Source organism: Podarcis bocagei (genome assembly GCF_964188305.1).
Source record: "Podarcis bocagei genome assembly, chromosome: 2".
Taxonomy (NCBI): Eukaryota; Metazoa; Chordata; class Lepidosauria; order Squamata; family Lacertidae; genus Podarcis; species Podarcis bocagei.
In genome coordinates this window covers 88,983,301-89,004,350 of record NC_138126.1, presented here as the reverse complement: position 1 = coordinate 89,004,350, position 21,050 = coordinate 88,983,301, and the positions used below count along the sequence as shown (strand labels likewise).

Genomic DNA, 21,050 nt, shown 5'->3' with positions numbered 1-21,050 from the left:
GTTGGAACGACTATATTGAGGGCTCCTAAAGAAACAGGTATCTTCTCTACATTGGAAAGTGCCCCATCCATACGTGTTATTAGAAGGAACCCAGGAGCCTCAATATGTAGCCCATATCTGCATTGCTGGCTCTGTCATGGGAGGAGGGAATGGGTGCGTCTTAGTATGTTCCCATGTGGCCCCTCTCCATAATGCTTTTATTGTACAGAAACCATGCCTGATCAGCATCCTATCCTGTCTGCTGTGTAGGTAGATACACAGCATACTAGGTGCAGACCATTCAACATGCATGCAAGTCAGGGCTATTGAGGGTAAATCTGTGTTGGCTCCCGCTAACCTAGGCCAAAAGGACCATGGCTTTGTTCCAGTGCAGAGCAGGGGGGAATCTGCCTATTCTGCTTGCTCAAAGTCCAACTGTACTCCCAGGGTGCTGCAGAAAGAATATGTCCCATCATGCCTCCCCTGTTGGGTGCTGTGGCCAGCATAAAACAGCTTCCCCAATAAATAAATAATGGACTATGGCATGCATTTATATTTTGCTTTCCTTTGTAGCTTTGTTATCTTCCCTGGCCCACTGCAAGGAAAGGGCCAAGGGCAATGATCTCAGAAATCACCGAGAGTGCTGCTTATTTCCTCACTTCTCGAGTCTTTCAGCTAGGTACTTTAGACCGGTTCTTAAGACGCTGGTGCCTTAAGGACTATATTTAGGCAGCCTCAGATCTGCTGGCATGGGACAAAAGCATTACCCTCAAACAAAGGAACCTGGTGACGTCAAGGCTGGTGGGAATGAAAAGGGAGAATAGAAAATAGGTTAGGGACTCAAACAAGACAGCCCATTATGCCTTGTGTGCAGAGCGCTGGCTCTCTCAGCTGCAGCAGTCCTAGATATTTAGGATTTTTATAGGGTATTTAAATGACTAGACAGCAGCCTCCATCCTTTCAATACAAGTTTGGGCTTTGTTTTATCCTCAGACCCACATGCACACAGGAACTGCCAGAACAGGGAACACCAAGGAACCCATCCAGTCCAGTGTCCTGCTTTTGACAATGTCCAGAAATAAATAAAAACAGATTAAGAGTATAAGACAGAAGGGGGGGTGTGTGGATGGCTGTGGAGTGCTCCACCCTTTTCATAGACTCACAGCTTGCTGCAGGCCATGCATTTAGAATCCTCAGACTGTTGTGATATGTATACCTTGAAAAGTGATTTCATCAAATCATGGAATTGTAGAGTTGGAAGGGACCACGAGGATCATCATTCTAGCCCAACCCCTTGCAATGCAGGAATCTTTCACCAATGAGGGACTTGTGATGCTTTACCCTCATTTTCAAAGGTGTGTGCTTTCCAAAGCCTAAATCCCAGAGCCCCAGGCTTTGGTCAGAAGGAGCATGAGGCTGCCACCCTGCTGAAGTTAAGCCAGGCTAGGAGTTGGTCAGTGCTTGGATGCAGGCTGCTTTGGGATCCACAATTGGGGGGGAGAGACACAATATAAGTGTAAATAAATCCAAACCATTGCAATTATATAAACTTAGCTTCTTTTTCTCTAATTCCCCAAGTTACTTAAGAACTATTTCTTCTTCTTCTTAAGGGCTCAATAGTTGTTGAGTTACAGGAATATAGGAATATTATGTACTGCAGGAGTGTTATTAAATGATGCCCGGGGGTGTGGCTGGGTTTTATGCACTAGACCCTGGATCTCCTGCTGCTCTCCCCTACCTGCCATCTTAATTTGCAAAAGGCCCAATCCCCATAGTAAGCTCTCATAGAAGGAGCCAGAGTTTGTTTTTCTCCTTGTCTGAAAGTCAGCCCATATTTGCATCTATACATATAAATCAGCATTAGGAAATGTTATGCAAATTTGTGTCATGGGCCTGTGTCACGAGTCCTTTAAATATCTAGCAATGCCCCTGATATTATCTTCTGTGTTGCTGCCAATCTTTTACCTACAATTGCAAGCTGGTCCTTGCGCTCTTGATTTAAGCAACTGTGGGAGGCTGAGCCACAACTAACCATCCTGCACATTCATGCATGCATACCTCAGAAACTTGAGCACTTTCCAATGAAAAAATAATGCTAGAAATGTGCCTATGGGTGGCGTTCAGTGAAGCTTTACTTAGAGTAGACTGACTGAAATTAATGAACATGATTATGCTAGATTCATTAATTTCCGTAGATTTACCAGGGGCGGGCTTTGGTAATATGGGGCTCTGAGTGAGGACAAAATTTGGCTCCCCCTCCCAAATATTTCTTACTTTGATGTCCTCTTCCCTCTCACCTTCCTTTCTGCACTTCCTCAGCTCTGCACCCTGTGCAGGGAAACTGCCCACAACACCCTAAATCTGGCATTAATGCTAACTAAAACTTAGTTGGATACCACCGGATGTGTCTTCCTTTACAGACTGTCTGGGAACTCCATCTTCCCTGTTACTGATTGCCCCAGCTAACAGCTTGTGTCTGAGCACTATTCAGCAATGCAGGTGATTCCCTGAAATATCATACACATCCATGCGTGTCTCAAAGAGTACCACTCCTGATTTCTCCCTTCTTTGAACTTTCTTCGGTGTTAAGATCCTCAAAGAAAAAAAACCTCCTCTGCAGCATCTGCCCATGAGGTGGGCCTACAAGACCAGAGTAAACATTCATTTGTTTCCACATCCAGCTTCCCATCGTGGCCAGTCAATAGGAAGCCCAGTAGCAGGGCATGAAATAGCCTTTCTGAGAGAGGTCCATCAGAGCACCACATTCTTTAAAGACAAGTTAAAACCCTTCTGTTCAAGAGGGTCATTAGATGTGTCTGCGGGAAGATGCCGTTATCTATCTATCATCTATCTCTATCATCTATATCTATCTGCCTATCTATCTATCTATCTATCTATCATACAGTTTGTATGTACAGTGGTGCCCCGCAAGATGAAAAACTCGCTAGACAAAAGGGTTTTCCGTTTTTGCGTTGCTTCGCTAGACGAATTTCCCTATGGGCTTGCTTCGCAAGACGAAAACGTCTTGCGCTTTTTTAAAAAAGCCGCTTGAAGAGGCGCAGTTGCGACGGACCGTGCTTCGCAAGACGAAAAACATCGCAAGACGAAAAGACTCGCGGAACGAATTCTTTTCGTCTTGCGAGGCACCACTGTATTTTATATGCATGTTAGCTAATACTCTTAGCATCCTAACTGCTGCTATGTTTTTCCTACTGGATAAAGCAAAGCCAGATAGAAGTTATACAGTTGGTCAGGGATGGAGAACCTCCAAGCTGCTCAGTGGGGGTCATACGTGGCATCAGGTGTGAGGCAGGTAAAGATACAGCTGCAAAGGAAAATCAGGAGCCTTTAAGTGTGCTCCCAATTGTTCCTTGGCAAGCAAGGCTTGCTGTCGGTGCTGATCAGCAAGCTCTGCTGGAAACTGCTGCACTATAGAATTCCCAGTTGACAGCAGATCCCTGCCCAGTCAGATCACCTGTGCTTACAGCTGGACAAGATGGGCTTTTGGTGGGTTCCAGCAAGGCTCTTTTTATATTCTCAGAAAATGGCTAAGGGCACCATCACTGTTGCATACCTAGTTGAGCATACCTAGTGATCAAAAAAGCAAGGTAGGATGGCACATTAAATTGTGGAACACCTCTATCCCTCATGACTTTTGAACACATTTTTCTCCCCCCCCCCCAATAATTAAAAAAAGGCTTTGATTAAAAGTTGATAGGTGCACTGCTACACAAGCCCCGTCTGTTCCAAGGGGCATTAATTGGCTATTTGTGCTCCAAGGACTCAAGTTACTTCCAAATGATTTTTTTTTTAATCCCAACTTAATTTTGTCTTTAGTACTACATGTTGCTACTGATCCAGTGCCACTGGTGCAGTATCCCCATCACTAGGTGATATTTGAGAAGTTGGCCACCACCATTCTAGTCATATACCATATTTTTTGCTCTATAGGACACACTTTTTCCCCTCCAAAAATTAAGGGGAAATGTGTGTGAGTCCTATGGAGCGAATGCAGGCTCCTTGGCTTCAGTGATAGCAACACGAAGCCTCCGAAGCGCAGAGGGAGCACTCCCTCCGTGCTTCGGAGGCTTCACGTTGCTTTCGCTGAAGCCTGGACAGCGAGAGGGGTTGGTGTGCACCAACCCCTCTCGCTCTCCAGGCTTCAGGGATAGCCGCCTGAAGCCTTCGGAGCGCAGCGCAAGTTCCCGCTGCACTCCGCAGGCTTCAGGTTTCTTTCGCTGAAGCCAGGAGAGTCTTGCTCTCCCGGCTTCAGCAAAAGGAACCTGAAGCCTCCAGAGCGCAGCGGGAACTCGCGCTGCGCTCCGAAGGCTTCAGAGATAGCCGCCTGAAGCCTCCGGAGCGCAGCAGGAGGTCCCGCTGCGCTCCGGAGGCTCCGGGTTCCTTTTGCTGAAGCCAGGAGAGCAAGACTCTCCTGGCTTCAGCAGAGAGGGAGAGCTGCGCAGCGCCCCTTCAGCCAAGTGAGAGGAGAAATGGAAGGGGTTCCATTTCTCCTGCCACTTTGCTGAAGGAACGCTGAGCAGAGAGGGGGGGAATTTTTTTTTCTTGTTCTCCCCCTCTAAAACAAGGTGTGTCCTATGGTTGGGTGCGTCCTATAGAAAAATACGGTAATTACTGTGCTGGGCAAGCTGCACACAACAAACCAACACACAAAAGGAAGCTTTAGCAGCATTTGGAAAAAAGAAAAGAAAAGCAGCCTTGAAGAGGGTTCGTGTGCATCCAGAAAATTACAGGAATGAAATGTAGCAAGTGCGGGGGATGTGGAACAGAAAGATGCCTGGTCGTGAAAATGTTAACTATGTGCACACACCATTTGCTTCTATACTTACATACCCCTCCAATGTGGCTTTTCATTAAAAATGTGTGTGTGTGCATACACATACACCATTGGGACTTTCTGACATGTTGGCATGCAGTGTGCTGTTACATTACATGCCAACTTGTGGGCCTGCCTTTGAAGACCATTTGGAAGCTCCAGCTGGTGCAGAAAGTTGCTGCTTAGTTCTTGATAGAGCCTGGGAACAGAGAGTATATTAAATCAGCATTTGCTGATCAGCACTGACTTCTGATTAGCTTTATGCTGTGAACCGCCTTGAGATCTACAGATGAAGGGCAGTATATAATCCTCCTCCTCCTCCTCCTCCTCCTCCTGATTCAAGATGCAGGTGATCACCTATAAAGTCTAAATAGTCTGGGTGCAATGTCCTTAGAGTTTAACCTCCCATACAAAGCTACCTGCACATGAAGATCTACAAATGATGCTTTTATTGTATACTGTAGTAATTATTATTATTATTATTATTATTATTATTATTATTATTATTATTATTTATTATATACTTTTTATAATAATACCCAGTCCATCTGGTTGGGTTTCCCGTCACTCTGGGTGGTTTCCTTCTATTTGAAATGAAATATCCTCTCAGATCCAGAGCAGGACCTTTTCCCTGGTGATGCTACAGCTAAGGAGTGGCCTCCTCAGGAATGCTCACTGGGCCATATTTTGATTCACTTTCTCATAGCCATTAAAAACTTGTTTATTTAATTAAGCATTTAATTAGCTGTGTTACCTTCTGATTTTATGGCCTCTGATTTTATGGCTCCTTCACTACTGCAAAATAAAGCTATCAAAATTAGTACAATAACATCAAAATATTTGAGCTGCCATGGTGGTTTTTGCAGCCATTAAGAAATACAAACAGGGCTGGCTTTACATTACATAGGAGGGTATAACCATCAAGGTTTTTAAAAACTAGAGCATGAGACTCTTAATCTTAGGGTTGTGGGTTTGAGCCCCATGTTGGGCAAAAATATTCCTGCATTGCGGGGGGGGGGGTGACTAGATGATCCTTGGGGTCCCTTCTCACTCTTATTTTATGAATCTATTATTCTACCTGGAATGCAGAAGAGGAAGCAGTTCAGATGAACTTCTTTCTTAACTTTTTTTAAACTAGTGCTGTATGTGTGTGCTCCTGCATTGCACCAGGAGAGTGCAGATGTTTCATTTAAAATTTATATTTATTCCCATTTATTATTTTGTGAAATATCATTGTTGTTTTTAAAGTCACTCCTCTGTTGCTCAGTATTTTATTTTATTTATTTTATTTTAGGGAAGTGCATATGAGACACTTAAGTGGCTAAGGGTAGGGGCAGGGTGATTTTTCTTTGTGGAATTCTGGGATTCTGTCACAGTGTGGGGAAAGGAAATAGCCTTATTTCACCATCAGTTATGTTTGCCACCCAAATCAAGAGAACAAAACCAGTCATTAGTCTGGATAATGTTTGTATCCTTCTTCCTCCTCCTCCTCCTCAAATAAAAATCCCCAGGTTGGAAGGAGCTGAAGAGTACTCCTTGTTCGGGATAAAGAATGAGAGTGGGAGGAAAAGCAGCCGTGGCTTGGGTGAAGCGAAGGGAGAAATGTATGATGGGAGGGAGCCTTCCAGGCAGCCTAATTTGATGGAGATAAAAGGGGGGCTTGGCTCAGCAGGCCACTCCATCCCTCAAGAGAGGGAAGAGCCATAGCTCAGATGCCTTTCTGCATCTGGGATACGCCAGGACTCAGTTCCAGCACCTCTTAGGTGGGTGCCATTGCCATGATAAGAGAACAAGGAAGGCATTCTAGAAAAACAGCACTTATTGTAGTGTATATGCTGTGCATGTAGAATGTCAAATCCTTGGCATTGGCCTTCATATGGTAGGATGTGACATGTTGCTTTGCCAAAATGATGGCTTTCCCGCTTTGCTTCAAGGAAGGAGCAGAAGGTGCAAAGGGGTGGGGGGATGATATACATTGGCAGACCACCCAATAGAGCTTACACAATCACAAACTGTATGTATAGGCTCTGTACACACAACTGCAGGTCTTGCCTAGTCACATATGTATTTGCAGCATGCGTTTTGTTCCTCCTCGGAGCAGTGCTCGTTCCTGCTTCCTTACATGCTAGTCCCTCTTTCTCAAATTGCTACCCTTTCTTCACCCACCCTTTATAGAGAACTCAGATAATGTTGTGACATTTTTTAGTCCAGTGTTTCAGACCTGATGTGTGGCCAAAAAAAGAAACTACTATAAAATACAGTTGCAGCACCAGCTTGTCCAGAGTGAGCAGGCAAAGTGGTTTGAGGCTTGTGGGGCGGGAGCTCCTTTGCCTTTTATCATCATCATCATCATCATCATTATTATCATCATCATTCTGTTTAGAGGTCCTGCCCAGTTTTTGTTTTTCCTGTTGATCCATGCAGAGAGGAGGGGAAATGAATATTTACACCTGGATTTTTCCAGCTGGGCCTTTCACAAATCACAGACTTGATCTGAAGCAATTAGGTGACATACAATACTTTTCTCCTTGCTGTTAAAAGCTGTAGATATAGCAGCATAGCAGCATAGGCTGGTTAAGGAAGTTGGCAATCTTCCACACAGTAGGCAGAACTGAGCTATCAGCAGTTTGCAATAGCGAAAGGGAAGGGCTGACCAAGTGAACCCTTGTGAGAGAATGGGAATGCTAAAAGTACACAAGAGCACTGTATTTTTTTATCCTTTGGTGCATATGCCACTGAGGTTCAGTTCTGGCTAGCAGTGTTCAATGCAACAGTTTTTTTATTTTATTAAGATGACCTGAAATATTCCTTGGTGCCACTTAGCTTTGAAAGCTTTCAATCCCACCTCCAGTTGCAACCCTTGACAAGCAAAGGGCTAGCTAGATGGGGGGTGGGGGAGGTGAGGGAGGGAGAGAGAGAGAAAGTATGAAGTGTATATTACTGGATTGTGCAGCTGAGGCTATTGCTGCTAACAGCATGGCTGAGGCTGAAGCAGGGTCTCTGCCCTCCAGCGCAGACACCAAGACAGAAATACCATTGTGACAGGCAGCTCTATCCACCCCTTTGCAGAATGCTGTTATTTTACAGTGATCTGTAAGAAACAGAGCAAAATAATGGCATCACTGAGTCTATCACACACACCACATCATCTTCCTACTCTGCTGCCTTTCAAGAAGGAGCTAGGGTACACAGTAGGGTTTCCCCTATAGCAGGACTGCTGTAGGATACTGCCCTCAAATATTCCAATATAAGCTGCCGTTGTGCACAGTTTCTTTATTTTTGTCCTCCATTATTAGAAGCAAAACACAGCAGTGTAGTCCCAGGTATAGTTACTCAGAAGTAACTCACAGTTAATTCAGGGAAATTTACTCGTTGTAAACCATGCTTAGGATTGCAGCCAAAATTGAACTGCTTGTCTCTAGGGTAATACTATAACATGCACTATATGGGGCTGCCACAGAAGGCTGTTCCTCAGCTGTATAGGATTCAGAATGTGGCAGCCAGAGTGATCTCTGGAGGTAATTGCAGGGTATGTATAACATATGTTCAGTCTTCAATGGTTACCTCTTTGCTTCCAACCTAGATTCAAAGTGCTGGTGTTTATCTTTAGAGACGTATACAGTTTGGAGCCAGATTTTTGCCCCATAGGTGTCTTCTCCCATATATAACTCCCAGTTTTTAAAGCACTTGTTCAGGTGCTAACAGCTCCACCCTCTATTCAGCTGGCGGCTGAGGTGGGCCATCTTCTTTTGCCACCCACTCACCCCGCTGGGGTACATGTTGCTTCCATTATGTGGCTACCACTGGAAGCATGCTGTGTGTGGTGTCTTTTCCACGCTCTTTTCTTAATCATAGTCGGCATCATGCTGTGCTACCACTATAGAAATGTGCCATATGATGAAGAGAAATTACATAGTGAGAGATGTGTTGATGTTACAGCGGTGGAGAAGACAGACGCCAAACAGAGTCTGTTTTGAAAGGGAGCAGTATGATAAAGGCAATGTGACAGAATTATCCACCGCAAGGATGCCACTAAACAATGTAGTTTTATACATACCTGTTCAGAAGTTCCATTGTTTTCAGTGGATAAAGCATGGCTAGGACCATCAGGCCTAGGAGCCAAATGCAGCCCTCCAGGCCTCTTCCTCTTGGGACTCTCTCCAGGCCACACACTCTCCCCTGCCACAATCCTCGCTGGCCCTGCCTCACATCCTCCTTGGGTGTTTTTGCTTGGCTGGAATGTGCCCTTGAACTCATTTGATGCCTCTTGCTTTCCTGGATGGAGAGCAGATAGATGTTTGTGTGTGTAAGTTTTACATAAATTGCTCCTCCTACTTTTGCCTCTGGCCCCGCCCCACCACTGGCATATGGCCCCCGAGAAGGTTTCCCAGAAGAGAATGTGGCCATTGAATTGAAGGTTCCCTACCTCTGGGAAACAGGATTGCTGGCTAAATTGCTCCCCCTGAAATCTTGAGTGTCACGCTGCTTGGATTAAAATGGCTTATTGGCTGGGAACGTTTCCCACACAATCACACACCTACAAAATAAATGTTTGCGGCAGTGTAGAAGAGATCCCCAGCAATCAAAGAAAGATGCTACTCACGAATACTGGTTTGTCACATGGAGGCAGTTTCTGCAAGATTAATTCAATGTTGTATCCTTTATTGGGTGTACATTTCATGGGAAGTAGCCGTAAGTCTTGTAATTCTCAAACCAGTGGAACAGGTCCAGATTTATACCAGGGTAGATAAACCCAGAACCTAGAACAACAGTGAAAAGGTTTATTTATGCTATAAAAACTTAATGTAATGGTCCTACTGGATCAGGTAGAAGACCCATCTAGTCCAGCATCCTGTTTTCACAGTGGCCAATACAATCCTTGTGAGAAATCTGCAAGCAGGACATGAGTGCAATAGCATTCTCCCCACTTGTGATTCCCAGGACTTGGCATTCAGAAACATGCTGCCTCTGAAGGTGGACATAGCCATAGATAGGACATATATGTGTCCTAACAGCCATAGATAGCCTTATCCTTGCCTAATCCTCTTTTAAAGTCATCCAAGTTATGTATTGTAGGAGCTTATTCTAAAGGTTAACTATGCACTGTGTGAAGAAGTAATTTATTTTGTCTATCATTCATCTTCTAACATGTTCAGTGCTATTGGAGAGGGAGAAAAACTACCAAATTTCTCTACACCATGTGTAATTTTATAAATTTCAATCACATACCCTGCAGTGTTTCTCCAGTGAAAATAGGGACTTCATATTCCATCCCCTCCAATATTTTCCAACAAAAATAGGGGCATCCTGTTCCACTTTCTTGCTTTTCTAAACTAAAACTCCCGAAATGTTTTAAGCTTTCCTCAAATGAGGGTTGCTCCACCCCCTTAAACATTTTCATTTTGGTTGCCCTTCTCTGAAACATTTCCAACTCTACAATATTCCTTTTTAGGTGAAGCAACTGGAACCACACACAATATTTCAAGTGTGGCTGCAGCATAGATTTTAAAAATGGCATTATAATATTGGCATTAAAAAAAATTCTCAAACCCTTTCCTAATGATCCCTGACATGGAATTTGCCACACACTGGGTCAGCATTTCCACTGAGCCTATCCACTATAACCCCAAGGTCAGTCACCAGCAGCTCAGACTGTATTAGCATAATCATTAAATTACATATTTTTTGTCCAATGTATATCACTTTATACTGGCTAACATTTAGTTGCATTTGCCATTTTACTGCCTAGTCACCAAGATTGGAGAGATCCTTTTGGAGCCCTTCACAATCCCTTTTGTTTTAACCAATTTTTTTTCTGTTCTAAAAAAAATGTTCAAGGGTACTCTCATTTTGACTCAAGATAATCATCATTTTATAGTTCAAATTGGGGGAAATAAATACAGTAAATGGACAAAAATACAAAGATTCACAAAATGTTTAGGGGTATGCGTACCCCTGCGTACCCCCAGAAAAAAGCACTGGTTTTAACCACCTTGAACAATTTTGTATCATCAGCAAAAGTTATGAGCACACTGCTGACCAGCAACTCCAGATTGTTTATGAACAAGTTAAAAAGCACAGGTCCGCTTTCTACATGCCTTCTTTGGAAGAACTGTCCATTTATTTCTACTCCTTACTTCCTATTCCTTAACCAATTGCTGACCCATAAGAGCAGTGCTATTTTTCTAGAAAAAGAGGTGCTGGAACTCACCATGAACGCCTTCCTTGTTCTCCTGTAATGGCAGTGGTGCCAACCTGAGAGGTGCCAGTTTCGGTGAGTTCCAGTTGGAAAAAAAGCTCTGCATAAGAGGATTCCTCTTAACCCATAACTGCTTGGCCAAGGGACTTTTTCAAAAAGCATTTTGAAAATCTTAAATACACAAGGTTGACTGGATTACCTCTATATGCTTGCTGAAACTCCCATTAGCTGAACTGAGCTCACAGTCCAACCCACTGGAATTCACTCCTATTTGTATATTGGTGTAGCAAAGACAACACTGGAGCTACTAGAACTATTTTAACAAGTGGGGTGTCAGTTTGGCTGACTTGCTCAGATATCTCAGCTTTATGTCCATGACACATGCACTTTACAGTTCTGTGTCACACACATGCAACCATCTGCACATTTCGACTTTGCAGATGGCACACTGACTTGTGTATGCACATTTACACTTGCATGCCTTACTAACACTCACTCCAGCAGTATCACATTTCTTACATTGAACGGTGGTTCTAACATTGCCCCCACTTCCACCCCAGGACTTGGTAGTTGCCAACTGCTTTCACTCTAAAATGTGTAAAGTAAGGGAAGCCCATTCTGACCTGATTTTTATACCAAATGAGGGCATGAAGGCGGGGTAGAGATATTCATGTTCCTGCTTTCCAGTAGAAAGATCTAAGTCTACATCAGAGAATTGACATCAGTCTAATCTGCCAGGGTGTGGGCTGCTGAGAGATGCCATTTGTATGCAGGTTTTTCCTACCCCATCAAGCTCTCTCTCTCTCTGTGTGTGTGTCCTTCTCTCCCTGTAGAAACCCAACTGGGTTTGGTTGGGCTGTAGCCCCTGCTATTGGTTCTAGGCCATCATGTGCCAAGCCTGACCGAGGCTTTGGGATGCTCTGTGCTTGCATTAAATCGATCCACTGCTGCACATTAGAGCTCAACCTGCCAGTGAATCAGACCTTTTCTTTCTTTTTTTCCATTTTCTCTCCCTGCCTGCCTGCCTGCCTGCCTGCCTGCCTCCCTCCCTCCCTCCCTAACACCAGTCTTATTTTAGCTTACCCAAGAGGAGGAGGAGGAGGCGGTGGAGGAGAGGAGGAGGAATACAGGGCAGGAAAAAATACTAGACATTGCAGCAACCAGGGAACCCTTATGAGTAGATGGTGGATGGCAACTACTTCTCTTGTCTCTCTCATTTTTGGATTTTACAGGATGTCATTGCTGCATTCAACTCCAAGCTGAGGCAAAACCGACACACACGCTCTCTTTTTCTGTGTCTCTCACACGCACACACACTCATACACGCAATCACACGGGAAAAAGGCAGGAAGAGAGACCGCTGGATAGCAAGAAGGGGGGGAGCTCAGCCTTCATCAGCTTCAGAAGCTTAAAGAGAGCGCAAACCGTTTCGCCTTCAGATCTTGGACAGTGCTGAAGATAACAGGATGAAGCTCCTGTGAAAAGAAACCTTTGGAAGGGGGATTTTCTTTTGATTTTAGGGTGTCTTTGGTTTTTTTTTTTGCGTGTGGGGGGGTATTTTTCTGCTTTTTAAAAAAGAAATATCTAAATATCTTTTTCCCCCCCCATCACCAATGCAGTACTTTATTTCTCTATCAGTGAGATGGGAGGGCATGTACTGATTTCATAAATCTTACAGAAAAAAAAATATATATGTGCTTTTTTATCTTTGCGAGTGCAAACATTTGCCAAGCTGTCCGGCACAGAGGAAGCCTGCATTTCTCCCATCAAATTGCATTGCAAATACCTAGACAGTGAGCCTAATTTTGATGGCATCTTTTTTATTTTTATTTCAATTTCCTTTCCCTCTGGGCTTGAGAAGAGAGGCAGGAGCAAGGAACTGGTGCATTTGATTTCTTTAATTGCATTTTTTCCCTCCCTCAGTGGGGAGCAGGTGCTGCTGTCGCTACATTTAATTGTCATTTCCCCCTCCTCTCCCTCCCAGTGGCAATGCATTTTTTATTCTTTAAATTGAAATATTTTTAACTGATGGTGCATTGATTCTTTTTCTTTTTCATTGTAATTAATTTTAGGGGCATTTTGGTGCATTGGTCTTTTTGCTCCCCCCCCCCAATTGCAACCCATAATTTTGGGGTGATTTTTTCCCCTTTCTTTTTCTGGGGTGTGGCTCCCACCCCGACAATTGCAACCTTTTGGGCAGAGGGTGGGGAATTTGTACATCGCTTCCCTCCCCCCCTGCAACGGGAGGCGAGAGTGACAATGTCCAGGATCTCTGCTGCTTTTCCCGACCGCTCTCCAGCTTGAGTGCCCCTCCCTCTGCTGCAAGCTTCCCTAGCAGCATCCTACAGCAGCCGATGGGATGTGATGAGCTTCTTCTTTTCTCCGGCAGCATCCTCAGCGGCGTAACCCCCGGCCCTTTGCTCTTTACAGGATGGCTCGGTTTGGAGACGAGGTGCCAGCCCGCTATGGGGCAGGAGGTGCAGGGGGAGCTGGCTCCGGAACGGCAGGCGGCGGAGGTGGCCGGGGTGCCGGGGGCGTCCGGCAAGGTGGTCCCCCGGGGGCCCAGAGGATATACAAACAGTCAATGGCCCAGCGAGCCCGCACCATGGCACTCTACAACCCCATCCCCGTCCGGCAGAGCTGCCTGACTGTCAACCGCTCCCTCTTCCTCTTCAGTGAGGACAACGTGGTGAGGAAATACGCCAAAAAGATCACCGAATGGCCATATCCTTTCTGTGGGGGGGCTTCCAGCAACCTAGGCCGCAGTGAACATCTCAGACTTAAGGGGGGAAGAGCAATGGCAAAGCCTGTGTCCCACTTTGGCTCCTGCCTGCATGCCTGGCCCACCCTGTCTCTATGCATGAAGCCCACCTGCACATCCCCCAACCCAGCAACTGCATACCCATCCCATTCATGCACCACATCTGTATCATTCCTGCATGTGCTACCCCACCTAGTCAGCATGTCTCTACCAAGGGACCTTTATCTTCCACCCTGATTTCTCAAAGCATGATTCAGATGCATGTATGCAACCCTCGAGGCTGACAGCTCTGTCACTGAATGCATCCCTGCTCTGATCCATCTAGTTGAAATGCTTAATTGATGTATTGCTTTCCCCCCCAATGTATCTCTGCTGATTTTAAGTTGTATATTGCCTCGTGGATTCTCTCTCTCTCTCTCTCTCTCTCTCTCTCTCTCTCTCTCTCTCTCTCTCTCTCTATCTCCCTCCCTCCCTCCCTCCCTCCCTACATGCAAGCCTCCCTTGTGCAGGGGCCAGTTGCCTCTCACCAAGCCAAGCATCTCCTGCTTTCTTTATTCCTCCCTTCTCTCCCCCATCCCACTTTACCTCTAATACCTGTTATTGAGCTGCTCTTTCAAGCCAGCTGTCTTTCATCCATGCAAAGGCAGGTGGGGGGGAGAGGATGGGGAGGAAGGAGAGGACGAGGAGGACCGATAGCATCAGTTTTCATTTCCTCTGGCTCAGGGTTTTGGAGACTGCATTTGTTAGTCATGCCTTCATTTCCCCTTCTTCAGGCAGAGGGGCATATGGGGCCAGGCTTTTCATGTGCCTTCTGGAAAGTCAGCAATCAACTTGGTTCCCAGAGGTGTGCTGTGGAGAGTGGGGCTTCAAAGCACTGTGTCTAGCTAGTTGCGCAGAAAATAAAGGCCCTTATTAACGGGGGAATTGTCAGGTAGTGTTGAGACAGGAGGAGCCAACCTCAGCCTAGCCTCTAGAAAAGGCACATGGTGGGCAAAGAGCAACCTAACAGAGGCCCCCTGAGCCACGTGTAGCCCCCATACTAGATATAGAAATCAAGAGAAAGGGATGTGAAACTGAACCATCAATACGTTCCACTGAGCACATTTTCCACCCTCCCAGTTTTGAGGACCAGCATGAGATTTCAGTGCCCCTCTTCATTGATTCATAGGTCTGCTATCCATTATCTACTATCCAAGTCCTAGATATGTTCAGAGAGCCCAGGGCAGTATTTTGGGAGTGGCATAGGGTGGTGAGAGATATAGGAGGCATGTTGGGTTCATCTGCCTCTGCTGGGCCTTGCAGGGGGAGAGGGGGCTTCTCAGGTCTTCTGGTTTCCTCTGATGGTGGAGAAAAATGCAAGATACGCAGCCGCTGCCTCCCTCACATCAACTCGGTATGTAAAAGATCTTGCTTTCTGTTATAATAGTTTGTATAGTACTTTGTATCTTGTATGGGTCTTTGGGTTTCATAGACTCTAAACCTATGCCTACTTTGCTTAGAAAAGTTCAGTGTCTGCTACGAGTCAGAATATGGTTTAGGGACAACATATATTATGCCTGGAGAGGTAATTGTTATTTTGGAATGTGCTAAAAATCCTGACACACTCAAGTGCAAGGGGCTAAAATATGAGGCAGATTGCAGGGAGATGCTGTATTCTAGAGCAGGTGTGCTGTGTGGTGTGTGTGTGTGTGTGTGTGTGTGTGTGTGTGTGTGTGTGTGTGTATGTGTGTGGAGAAAGTCTTTTTAAAGTGTAGTTGTGTTGTACACAGCGTGTGTGTGTGTGTGTGTGTGTGTGTGCAATTTTGTCATCTCTGTGTGAGAGGGAATATACATTTTGTTTACAGGAAAGTGAAGGCAGAGCAAGACTCTTGAAACCAATGAGTTAATGCAGGTGTAACAAGTCAATCGGGTTACATTGCTGGTTCCTTTCTTATCATACAGTAGATACTTGCAAATGTGATTTTCTTAAAATACATACATTGAAAATGATCGAGCTCACTATTGAAATACGGATTACCAAGCATGAGCACTGCAGATATTTGATGTTAGTAAAAGTGGGTACTGAAGAAAACTGTAGGGTGGATGGGTGGAGACAGATGTGTGATGGATAGATGAAAAGCAAATCAGCCAAACTCCTCTCTGTTTACTGTAATTGTTTATAGATCCTGAGAATCTATTGAAGTATCATGTTGTTTGTGCTTTATTTATTGTTTCATGTGAGTTTGCAATGCTCCTTTTGTTTTTAGGGAGAGGAATGTGATAAAATGTGGGAGTTTGGTGATGATGAGAGCAGTTTAATCCTATAGATGAAGTGCTGGCTTCCCTCCCCCCTTCCTGACAATCCAGATTGTAATCTCAGATCAACCACAATCTTATGGGATTACGTTAGGCAAGTTATCCTAGTAATCCTTTTAGACTTAATTTATATCTGTAAAATAAGAATAAACAAACCGTGGCTCATAGGGTGAGTTTGTTGGAAGGATAAATGAGACAAGGATTGCAGTACCCTTTGCACAATAAAAAAAAGTATTATAGACAATGGCCACAATGTCTGAGCCCTGTGGGTACATGAGGGGCCCATTGTCAGTTATGGCAGATAGAGCTGTGTAGCCACACAGAACTTTTCTACCTCACTACCATAGCCTTCAATGTGGGAGCCCTGTTTCAATGCACAGGGCTACCTCATTTTCATTATTAATGGAAATCATAGCTATCACCTGTCTAAAAAAACACCAGTTCATCGCCAACAATTTCTCCTTTTGTTACACTTTCCCCAGTGTCCCATCATATTCTTCTAACATTCCATCACGCTGTAGATCAGGGGCTAACAATGCTTAGGCAAACCTGCCCCTCCAAAGGGTGGTGTCTTCTTCTCCTCCATTGCCAGCCAAGAGAAGTTGCTTTTGCGGCACTTGGATGTGGTATTTGGGGCAATGCAGATTGTTGCCTTGGCTTGCTGTGCTCCCCATCCCTCCATCCCATCTCAAAGTGATCATCCAGCAAAACTAAAGGTGGACAGCCAGGCTCTAGCATGACTAAGAAATGGATGAAAGGGTGGAATCCTATGGATAATGGCTGGATCAATTCTGAATGAATTCTATTAAGTGATTGGGACAAAGCGATTACAATGTAGGGCTAAGGTGAGAAGGAGCCCATTTCTTTCTACAGGTGCTGGAATCATTAGAGTCAGGTTTAACCCTCTGCACTAATGGCTGCTGTTCATTCCTGTACGGAAAAGTAAAGCGCTTATCCTTTGTGCTTTCAGTGAAGGCAGACTTGCCTATTGGGAGACTGTGTGGCTCCTTGAGGAGTAGAACAAGGTTCCATCTTCCCCTGTTGAAAGCAGATGTAGGGTGAAAGAAGGAAGGAATATTTTTTGTACTCCCCACCCTGCAAAATCAGGACCTGAGTTCAGAATGGAGAAATGTGGAGCATTTTATTAGTTGGTTAATATAATTTATATTCCATTTTTCAAAATAATACATAATACTGAATAGTTGCACAAAAATAAAATGCAATACAGTGAAAATGCATTTTAAAATTTCAAATGTAAAGCACATCAGGATCAAAACCTTAAAAAACCCCTCCAACAACCACAGTAGGAATTAATTATAAATTGCCCTCCAGAATAAGAAGGTTCACAATACCTGTCTAAAAGCAGGAAGTGGAGACTTGCTAGATCTCTCCCGGCTTCTGTCCCTCCCCTCCCCCTTTCTGAATGCTCCCTCTGGATTGGGTGGCAGAGGAAATGTATGTTACCAAGGCCCTGAGCTCCACCTGTGATAATGGCCCCAGTGATGGACAGTGGAGTGTGGATGGAGAAGTATAGGAGGGGGGAGAGGGCTAGAACCCTCTGTTCTTTTCCACCTTGCAATTGTTGGGATGTTTGCTAATTACTAATAATGGGCAGGTGGATTCACACAGGTTTTTATTTTTATTTTTAAGGAATATAAACACTGGTGCAGGAGTAGGGAATACTGATTGGTGCCAAAAGATTGTTATGTTTGTATCCAGGCAAGGTTGTCGTATTTGTATGTAAGAGCTAGCACTGGATTTAATATATCTGGCATGATGTATTTGAACTTGGGTTCTCTCTGAGAACATTCCTAAATCTAGAAAACACACACTTGAATCTCCAGGTGGGAAGGAAAGCAAGTTTCTTTCTGGCAGAGTATTGAAGGTACTCTCACCATCCAGGAGACCACACACTGCTCCATGTCTAAGGCTGCGTTAGCCAGGGTGGAGCTCTCATTCCCTCACCAACCACCTATGTCTTTTGTGGAAGTGGAAGTCCTACTCATTGTGCAAAATGGATGATCCAGCCATTTCTCAGAGCAAGCTTAAGCAAAAAAAGCCACAGAGGACCAGAGCTATTCTAAGCCTTGAGAAGTTTCTCTTGGACCTTGACTAGTGCTGGCAAATGATGAAGAGTTCTAGCCTGTTCTAACCACAGGGACAACATTGAATATTCTTAAGAAAGAAGCTGTGGAAGGGGAAGTGTGAGTGACTCATGTTTTTTCTCTCCAGTTTCCAAAAAAAGGTGATGTCTATATTTCCCATAGGAAGATACGCATTACTTCCTTACCAGGATGGGGGAAGAGCACATCTCTATGTAGGGGATATATGCATGCCACCCTGCTTTGTTCAGAATTTAAGGACAGTGAGGAAGATAAAGAATAAGTCACCCACACTTCCTCTAATATTGTGTATCTAGGGGGTTGGTGTTCAATGTACTAGGACTTGGACTTAAATGGGTTTACTGGAGGCAGGGTCTTTTTCAGCCGGAACTCGCCGGAACTCAGTTCAGACGCCTCTCAGGTGAGCGCCATTGCCATTATAAGAGAACAAGGGAGGCATTTATGGTGAGTTCCAGCATCTCTTTTTCTAGAAAAATAGCACTGACATGGGGCATGTTCAACCAAAACAAAGCAGGTTTGGGGGTACAATATACTAGGATGCACCCCTGCTCTAGCCTCAGTGAAATGAATGAATCTTCATTCTTGTGCAGGTCTCATTTAATTCACAGGGGCTTGCACAAAATAACTTCCAAGCAGATTGTGCCCTATGGCTGGGGGAAATTGTGCTAGTCCTTTATGCTGCTGTTAGCACTTAATTTTTCCAAGAATGCATCTTATGTAACAGCGTTAGTTAGAACGAGGATGTGAGTGTACTATTGAGTTGGCATTAAAAACACGGATGCAGTGGTTATATGCTGTGTGTATACTCTACAGACAGATGGACACAAATAAAAACTGGCAGCGAACTGCTTAATTAGTGCAACTGGCCCATTATTGTTTGCATGCTATTGTTATAAAAACAATACCTGTTGTGGCGTGAGGTTAGATGGCGTTTGACAATATTGGTGTGCTTTCTGCACTTTGGCCCATGTATCCAATGCAATGGAAGAATTTCCCAAGCCAAATCTCATAAAAACCAATGCAGTTCAGATAATAACCTGTGTGTGATCATAAAGGATAGAAGAACTGATTGTCTTAAAACTGCAGGCAGAGAACTTCAACACTTCCCTTGCAGCTGCAGAAAAGATAGTGCGGAAACAGACCACAGTTTTGTCAGTTTCAGAGCAATGATACTGAAGGTTGTTATGTCTCTGCCTACCTGGTGGTTCTTTGGAAGCTCTCAGCAGTGAGACACGATTTTCTTCTCTGGCATCAGTTAATATCATGTACTTCTTTGGGGGTTAATGGTTGGCTTGTTAATTGTTTCTCTTTATTCTTACGGAACATAGAACTTTACAGCTCCTAGGTATTGGGTGTTCATGCCACTACCTTTGCTTGTTTGATATAAAGGAGGGGTGCTGAACAGTTTGTTGACAGGCACTTTCTTTTGCTTCTGCAGCCCCTCCTGATCTCTTCTGCTGCAAATGCCTTGGTTAATTTTCAGCACTTAATCCCGCCCCACTGCTGTCAAGTCTGGCTACCTATAAGGAGGAGAAATATATGTTTTCCTTCCAATTAAAGCAGCAAGTGGGGGCTCAAGAAAACATAGGCTCCCTTTTAGCGACACTGCTGACGCCTTTGAGAAAGTTGGCCTTTTCTGTGCCTTAGTCCTCCTCCCATCTTGGTACAGTTAGCTGTGACAGCCCTCTGTATCTGCCTTGACTCATTTAGAAATTTCCAGGCATAATCTGTCACTTCCTGTGAGTCTCGTGGGGTCATTATTGGCTGGACCTCTTCATGGTGCTGTAGTCCATATAATTAAACGTTTGAATGACCACAGATGAGAATCTGAAAGAGTGTGCATTAGGCAGTTCTAGCCTTTTAAGCTACTGCAGATGAAGAATAGAGTGGGATTGCTGTGGGGTAGCTCAGCCAGCGGACCATTAAGTGTGCCTAGAACCTGCTTCTCTAGCTTGAACCTAGCCTCTCTGGTTTGCACTTAGTTGCTAGAGGATGTTAGTATAGTCCAGGGAAAGGGTTTCCACAAACAACCGTGGCTGTTTGATTCCAACAGCCTTCTGGAACAGAAGATATTGTGGTTGATCGCTGTTATAAAAGGGAGTCTAGATTGGGGTTGAGGTTGTGTGACAATTTCATGCCAGAATCACAGCCAATATGGCAACATGCATAGCTTGCTGTGTGCATTAGCTTTCTGTGAGCATTTAAGCTACAGATCTGCATATCCTACATCTTACAGAAAAGCCAGTAAGAATTTAGGAAGATGGAGATGGTTCCATTGTCCCTGCCTTTTCTCCTGCCACTAGTCTATCTTTGCCAGCAAAGATACACAGGGGGGTTGAGGGGAGATAGAGAACTGATAGACTGCAATGGATATGCATTTATTGCAACAAGTTGTTTATTTTGCAGGGAGGCTAAGGGGCTGGGGGTTATGGGTAGAGGCCCATGAGAATGCCATTTCCCAGAGCTCAGTCTTTCTCTCAGGGTACGTTCAGAGCTAAATTTCCCTACTGGGAGCTGCTTTGGATGTTGTCAAAGAAAAGCAGCGAGTCAAAAGCGCAGTCACTTTCTCATTTGGCTGGTGGCACTTTAGGAGCTTATGTATTTGACCACAGGGTGAGATGCGAAAGTTCTCCTTTGAATGTTACTAGAAATACAAATGTTACGAGAAGCCAAATGGCAGAAGTATATTCTAATATTTGGCTGACGGCACTTCTGCAGTAATGTCTGAACCCCTCTAAATCAGGCCTACTCAAAATTCTGCAAAAAACCAAATCACCTCACAGTCTTAGAAGAACAGAAATAGTTGAAGCTGAGCTTCCAGCTGTCATTACTGGGGTTGGATCTTCCCAGTAATTAGTT

General features: G+C 44.5%; 1 protein-coding gene across 4 annotated transcripts in view; it reads left to right on the top strand.

Moving 5' to 3' along the window:
• The window catches only part of CACNA1A (calcium voltage-gated channel subunit alpha1 A), a 259,869-nt gene that overhangs the window by 46,151 nt on the left and 192,668 nt on the right, over positions 1–21,050 (top strand). For 3 of the 4 annotated variants that reach the window (XM_081181633.1, XM_081181634.1, XM_081181632.1), the window contains exon 3: positions 13,443–13,736. In XM_081181633.1, coding sequence (XP_081037759.1) covers positions 13,443–13,736 — 294 coding nt within the window. Of the gene's footprint in view, positions 1–13,442; positions 13,737–15,111; positions 15,167–21,050 lie in introns of those variants that run through there. The other variant, XM_081181635.1, reaches the window with a different exon arrangement.